At 34.9% G+C, this 7,589-nt stretch overlaps 1 protein-coding gene across 2 annotated transcripts in view; it reads right to left on the bottom strand.

Annotated features, from left to right (window-relative positions):
* Positions 1-1,186: 1,186 nt before the first annotated feature.
* LOC106471755 overlaps positions 1,187-7,589 on the bottom strand; it is a 15,280-nt gene continuing 8,877 nt past the window's right edge. For both annotated transcript variants that reach the window (XM_022401299.1, XM_013932381.2), the window contains exons 2-4: positions 5,643-5,717; positions 4,566-4,618; positions 1,187-3,340 (exon numbers count right to left, since the gene is read on the bottom strand). In XM_022401299.1, coding sequence (XP_022257007.1) covers positions 1,374-2,681 — 1,308 coding nt within the window. In that variant the 5' untranslated portion in view covers positions 2,682-3,340; positions 4,566-4,618; positions 5,643-5,717 and the 3' untranslated portion in view covers positions 1,187-1,373. The remainder of the gene's footprint in view (positions 3,341-4,565; positions 4,619-5,642; positions 5,718-7,589) is intronic.

The following is a 7,589-nucleotide window of genomic DNA, read 5'->3' as shown; positions in this document are numbered from 1 at the left end:
AGTTTATGTTTATTTGGAATACAGTGGATAAAAGCGGATCATATGTACTTACATTTATATTCATTTTATTTAATCCATAAAGAAGGAAATTCATGTTGGATACATTTCATTCTCACTGCGACATAAAAATTCTTAATTCACATAATCGTAGTAACACTTAAATATTTATTTTTACAAGACAGCCCTCCACCCTTTACAAAGACCTGCATATAAAAATAGTAGATCACAATTCAGACTTGACAGAAATATAATTCAAAGAAAGTGCTCGTTTTAAGCTTTCTTAATTTTAGAAGCCGAAAAGTTCGCAGAGAATTTAATTACTACAGAACTTCAATTATAAAAACAAGCCAACGATATTATGACATTCAATGCATATACAGTGTGGATTGGGTTATTCAGTTTTATCTGAAATGTTTCTAACTGTGTCTTTCAGGCTTTCAGATAGTAATTAAAGTGTATTCCTGTTGTTTTGGATCAACAGCTAAAGTTAGTTCAGTAATACCCCGTTCAGCACTCAGGAATGGCTCCTGACAACAGAGCTCTAAACAGGGTCATTAAATATATGTAACTAAAGGCATTGTTTCTTACCTGTGAATGATGTATAAGTGGTTTATTTAGATGCTGGTAAAGTTATGATGAAATACTCACTATAATATCGTCGTTGCAAATTTTATTAGCCTTCAATCTTGTTTGGTTACAGAGCCATCAAATAAAAAATCAGACTCCTCCTGCCACGCTTACCTTTCATATCTTCTCTTTCAGGATTTGTCAATACATGTAGTACTCTCTTACGTTTAGGACTTTATTGGTTATAACCAATAGACAAGCAAGGTTTTTGCCTATCAAATAACGCATTATATTACGTTGTTTTCTGTGCAGAGATTTGTAGATAGCTTCCTAAGAAATTGTTGTTTTTTTCCACGGGAACAATATTGTGTAGATGGATGACATTTTAAAGGTTCATATTGCGTCGCTAGAAACGGCAGAAAAATTGGGACATAGTCTGCTTTTTGCATGTTATTATTCTATGTTATTTGTTGCATTATTTTATTAAATAAAAAGTATTTAGTGCACTACTACCATTAGTATGAAAAAGTAGTGTTTAGAGAGTTATGGATTTTCATCATTTTTTTCTCTCTCTCTCTTGAAAAAAAAAAATCTCTCAAGGATACAAGAACTCTATAAGGTATCAGCTTAAAGCGGGGTCTTACTGTATTAGAATTGAGTATTTATTCTCAAAATATGTTGAGCTGTAGATGGTAAACATGAAGAAAGAAGTGCACTTTTATATAAATGTTTAAACGCTTATCTAATAAAATCAGTTAGTTTTCAGTAGAGCAGTGTATGGATAAGGCATCAATTTTGTTTTATTATTATTGAGAAGAAAAGGGTACAAACATTTCAATCATCTCACTTTTTATCTCTGCAGAAGTTGTACTTTCTTTCGAAGGAATGTAATCCATTTCAGTAATGGGGTTGGGGAAATATTTCCCCAAAATAAGCTGTCTAAGCATCCTCATCTTTTCCAGAACCTCTTCGGAAGAGAAATGTTTGGTAATTGGCCTTTTCTCTGATGCCACGAGACGTGGAGACTGAAGAATTTCCGGCCTTTGTCTTTCATTATATATCATCATCATGTCGTGTTCTTGGTCTTTTGGATGAGTTTCTTCAGAGTACGGGTCTTGAAGGTAGAAGGGAATCAGTTGCTGTCCTTGAGATTCTTCCTCTGACAAAGGACGTGGATCAGCTACAGCTACTGGTACAGGAATTGGAACAGGAACAAAAACTGGCACTATTTGTTGTTTTGATTGATCTTGTACTGTAGTACCATAATATCCGAGTTGAGACATAACAGTTCTTGGTGCTGGAGAATATTGAGATTCAGAAATAATTGGTTGGGAATTCAACATCCTTGGCATTGATTCCTGATCATCCAAAAAACGAAGTTCTTGGAACTGTACTGAATTACTTCTTTCATCTTGTATCATATTAGGATATGAAATAGGAAGTATGTTAGGTTTACCATGAGAAAATGAAACTGGAAAAGGGTACCTGTAGGAAAAGGGTTGTTGATGAAAAGGTGCTGGTCGATTATTTTGTACTTGATTTAAAAATACAGACTGAGCAGCAGTAGGTTGAAAAAGGTGAGAGTAGTACGCTTTTCCTTGTGGCTTGTAGACCGGATGAGGTCTTTGAGGATATTGCAGACGCGATGAACGTTGAGGGTATCCTAGATGCATCAAAATAGACTGAAAAGGTGGATAAGGTTTTGTATATGAAGGATCAAAAGGTCCAATCTTTTGTTGCTTGAAAGATATAGGAGGAGCTGTGGGGGAAAATGGTGCAGCAGAATAATCAGATTCAGCATAAATCAAATGTCTATTCGGTTTGGAATAAACTAGATTAGGTTTCATTTGGAAGTGTGGTCTTCTAATAGGTTTTTGTTTAAATTGACGGCGAAAAAATGCTGGATTACGCATCGCCCCAATACATGTTTTTCTGATGGAGTTTGGATGAAAACGAGGTAAAGGTTGGAGATAAGGATCTGTGGAAAACGCATTTCTTTTCTCCGAGTTGGTGTTTGATGCGACGACGAAAATATCCTCATTGTTCTGTTCAGGCTGTCTCTGTATATTTTGGTTTAATCCACTACCAAGAATCAAAGCACGCCTCATTAGCATGGACCCTTCCACTTTTGGAGATGGAAACTGAGGAGGCAATTTATTGTCAATTCTTAGGGATAATGGAACGAAAGGTTGCTGCTGTTTGTGGCTGTACTTTGAATAAACAGGAGAAAACGAAATGACCTTGGTTTATTCTCTGAAATAGGTTTGGGCTTTCTGTAAAGAGGAATAGTTGTTGGCTCCAAGCCGAGAATATTACGTAAATCTTCTGTTTTAAGTCGTCGCTCGTTTTGAGGTTCAGTTTGGATTGGAGTATTGTTTTCTTCGGAAGATAAAGGAAGATTATAGAATGGTATTTTCGCATCATCCCCCATACCGCCTGTGTTTACAGTTTCTTCTTCAAGTGATATATTTTCAGCTTTCTCCGATACCTCCTCCACGTCGGGGCCAATCATGTATAAAGGCTCATCAATTTTGTCATCCTGTTTGTCTTTGTCATCAGAGCTTGCTTCTTTTAATGTTTCTTGTTTAGGATCAAGACTTTGGGTTTTAGCAATTACTGGATAACTTTGAAAAGATTCTGCTGTCAAGTAGTGGTCATCCTCCTCCTGCTTCTCTCCTAATGCTTCATCCAAAGGATAGGCTAACATGTAGCCAGAACTTTGGGTATCTGGGATAAAAGTTGATATGATCCCAGAATCAATGGCACCACTGATCTAAAAAGACACATCATATTATAATAGTATTATTAACACTTATTGGAAAAAAAGAGAAATTATGTTAAACTAGTTAAATTCACTTCCATAAATACTTATTAACATACATAGATACTGTTTATTCATCTATACGTATATAAAACACTTCCAGCATACATATTTCTTTTAACTTCATAACGAGGAACCCAGTTTTTTAAAAATAAAAATTTTGAGACGGCGAACATTTATAATAAAGTTTTTCATTACCCATTCAAGCCGTCTTAAAACACATATTTCTTTTGTTGCCATCTTTTTGTTTAAATATTTTCTACCTGCTCTTTTCAAATTTTATCTGTGTTTGAAGTAAATTTTCGTTTCAGCCTTTCAGATTTATCTTTTTGTGACTTAGATCTTTCCTTTCTACCTCTTCACCCACCCACCCCTCCTCGTGGCGGATTTACAATGCTAGAAACCGGGTTTATATGCCCGTGAGCTGGACAACACAGATAGCCCATTGTTTAACTTTGTGCTTAAACTACAAATAAGCAAACCTCTTCAAAAATTATCTTTCTTTGAAACGATTTAAATATTTTATTTTCTACATTTTAAAACATTTATAAACCTCACAACTTAAAGTTTTATTTCTATGAAAGATAATTAATAAATTAGTAAGGAGAGATGAGATCAAACTTTTTATTCCTTGAAGACTATAATAAATTAATGCAAAAACAACAACATTTTTTTTAGTATGTCCAAGTAAATGTTTGAAAGTGGGAAGGTAAGACACGAAGTTCAAATTTCAGAAATTTGTAAGTAGCTTCTGAACATATTATTATGTAAAACAAACACTATCAGGAAGAATTTTATCCAAAACAGCCTGAAATACGTATTCAGGTACAAAAGAAAACTATTGTTCAACGAGCAGTGTATCAGTACGTGATAGATACACCAATTTATAAAAACAACAACATGAATGTATTAAAAAAAAACGTTCCCAGAATAGTAATTCCGATACAATTTCTTGTTTAGTTCTGAAAGAGTGGGTCCGGTGGTTACTGCGCTCGACCCATAATCTGAGTTTATTTTCTAGTTTGTTTTTCAGTGTCCGGGTCTCTGCATCATAAAACAACAAAAAAGCTTCCAAAAGATCATGAACAGCCATATTTTCACTCCTCTGAAAGATCGTTACAAAATTATCGAACATTTTTACCCTATCATACAAAAGTGAAAACCTAACTAAACATACCAGCGTTTCCTCAGCATCACTTCCTTCGATCCCATTTATTGTGGTTAGTGAACCTGAAAATAAAAAAACGGGATAATGTATACTAAGTTATGAATAATTTGTGACTAACATACTTTTTCTGGTACTCCTTTAATCACCAGTCTCTTAATTCCGAAGTTAATGATAAAGTGTTCTGTCATGCAACTGGGACTGTGGAGCAGCAGTAAATCTACGGACTTACAACACTAAAATCCAGGGTTCGATTTCCCGTGATGAACACAGCAGATAGCCCAATGTGGTTTTTCAGTAAAACAGATAGAGCAAGTGGTGTCTTGAAAACATATGGAAATAATTTTCCATCAGTTTAAAAATTGAGTTGTGGTGTTTAATTTATAGTGATTATATTTTTACAAAATATGCTTGGTTTAGAACAACAATTCTTCCAAGATTGACTGGTTTAATTGACTGCCTACTGAGACGAAGCAAGTTCATTTCCCTATTTCTAAAGGCTTGTCTTTGTGTGTGTGTGTGTGCGTGATTTAAATCTTTCCTTCCTACACTTTTAAATATTTGTCTTTTTGTGAGATAAACATTTTCTTCCTACCCTTTTAATGTTTTATCTTTCTGCGGTTTAACTATTGTCTTCCTACTCTTTTATAATTTGTCTGTTAGTGATTTAACTCTTTCATTCCTAACCATTTAAAGATTTTTCTCTTTGCGAATTAAATCTTTCTTATAATTTTAGATTTATTTGTCCTCTTTTGTCCGCTAGATGGACGGCGTTCGTAAATCAACAGACGAAAGAACAAATTTCGACCAAGATTAATGCAAATATCAAACAAAAGGTAAAAGCTGCAACAGAAAAAATAATCGTAATGACACTATTTAAATATGAATGTATATCAACCAGAAAGCCGAAAAAAAATAGCAAAATATTTCTAAACTAAATAAAACAAAGCCTTCTGCTAAACCATAAAAGATAAATTGCAGTTGCCAATAGTAAATACGAAGTGAAGAATAAAAAGTGGAATAGCTCACTATCTATAAAGCAATTTGTCAGTATATCATATATCTATTTGCACGAACTTGTATCCTCACCTATAAGAAAAAGGCCACAAAGAATCCACGATGTCTTCATTTTCATTGGTAGAAGGTACGAATCTTGTGCTCCGCCTATAAAAGAAAGTTTTTTTTTAAATTAATTATTGCACCGCTAAACGTGACTTTTCGAAAGGTGTAAATCATAACTTTTTTGGCCATCTAAGATTGTATAGGAATTGAAGCAGATACAATAAAAATTGTATAAGATGCTGTTTGTTTTATATACTAAAAATATTATTCCATACAGGGTGACAACAGCTAGTTGTACTGGGAATGATGCAAAAAATACAAGATAAAGGTACACCTAAACAATAACAGGTTTAATATTTTTGAAGGTAATAAAACCTGTTAGTTTTATATGAGAGCTTGCAAAATTAGACGACTTCATACACTTCTGACTGCACGGTATAATATCGAACAGAAGTACCGCGAAAAGCGAAGGTTATATTTTGTCTCAAGGTTAGAAAAAATGTTCCTTTGTTGAGAACCGGGAACTCTACGTCGGTAATCGTGCTTCGCCTATTTTAATACTTTTTTTTACGTAGGCTTAAGCCCGTTCCCTGTTGGTTAAATTCAGTACTCTGAAAAAAAATATATAGACAATTTGTACGTCTATCTAAAGGTATAAAACCGTCACTGTTGGCTCTGCTATTTTGATTCCATCCAAATTAAATTCGTGTTTCTAAATTGTTGTTGTTTTTTGTCAGATTGAAAACTAACTGCTGTTAAGGCAGACTTTTTATTTCCATCGAAATTAAATTCTTCGGCTGCAATATTCAAAGTTACGCCCCCCCCCAGTTTTACTTCTTCAAACCCCCCAGTGGCACAGCGGTATGTCTGCGGACATACAACGCTAGAATCCGGGTTTCAATATCCGTGGTGGGCAGAGCACAGACAGCCCATTTTGTAGCTTTGTGCTTACTTACAAACAAACAATTCAAAGTTACAGAGGAAACTAATTAAATAGCTGATTTCCTATTTTTAAGTTACAACCCTCTTTAAAAAATATTAATGCTTTGTTACGTCTCTGTGTTCGTTTGTTAATTTTCTGTATAAATTCTTCCGATAAACTTCAGCGATACAAGTCCTTTCTTAAATAAAACTAGTTTATTCTTTCTCAACTCAACTTTGCAATACACTTAATTTCCACAGTCACTTTACCTTAAACCCATGCTACAATTCACAAAGATTCACGCACTTTACTTCGGGTCACTACCGCGCTTAACTCAATTGTTTGTCTCTGTCTGTCTGCAATTATATTCTGATTAATTCATTTCGCTTCATCTGGCGCACTTATATACAAGAATAGAGGGCGCGTAAAAAAGACCAGAGTTGCCACAAACAGACATGATCCTTCTAGAATATCATGACGTGTTACTAGCGTCACGTGTCTTCCGCTGTCATAACACTGCCCCTTCCTTAGTATTGTTTGTCCCGAACAATAGCCACTTACATTAAACCAATAGATAATTAACAAAACTTAATTAAATGTACAGAATTTACAAAAACTACAAACACAAAAAGTAAAATTCAACAAAGTCTCTTAATTTTACGGGACGTCTCTTCTTCTGTACTGTTCTCCATCTCGTTGGCTTCTGCATCACGTGAGGTTCATCTGCTCCATCGAGAATTGCCATATCATCGGTAACACTCACATCAGTGGTAGTAACGTCATCAAGGGCTTCACTGTTTCCCTTGCAAAATCGGGTAGAGTTTCTTCTTCGACAGTGGCTTTTTCAGGTGACACGTCTTCAGCAGCGTCATTTGTTTCATTGTTCACTTCATTCCAACTGAAATGTCCTGGACCGTAATAACGCCAAAGCCTGTTGGCATGTACCACCCTTTGGCTTACCTCGCCAACCACATTTTAATCGAAAAGTTACGTCTGAGAGACGATCCACTATGTAATATGGGCCTTCCCATAGAGAAGACAACTTAGGAGAC

The sequence above is a fragment of the Limulus polyphemus genome, unplaced genomic scaffold, assembly GCF_000517525.1.
Source record: "Limulus polyphemus unplaced genomic scaffold, Limulus_polyphemus-2.1.2 Scaffold115, whole genome shotgun sequence".
Classification (NCBI taxonomy): Eukaryota; Metazoa; Arthropoda; class Merostomata; order Xiphosura; family Limulidae; genus Limulus; species Limulus polyphemus.
Note: the sequence above shows the minus strand (reverse complement) of the source record. Positions and strands in the feature narration are given on the sequence as shown.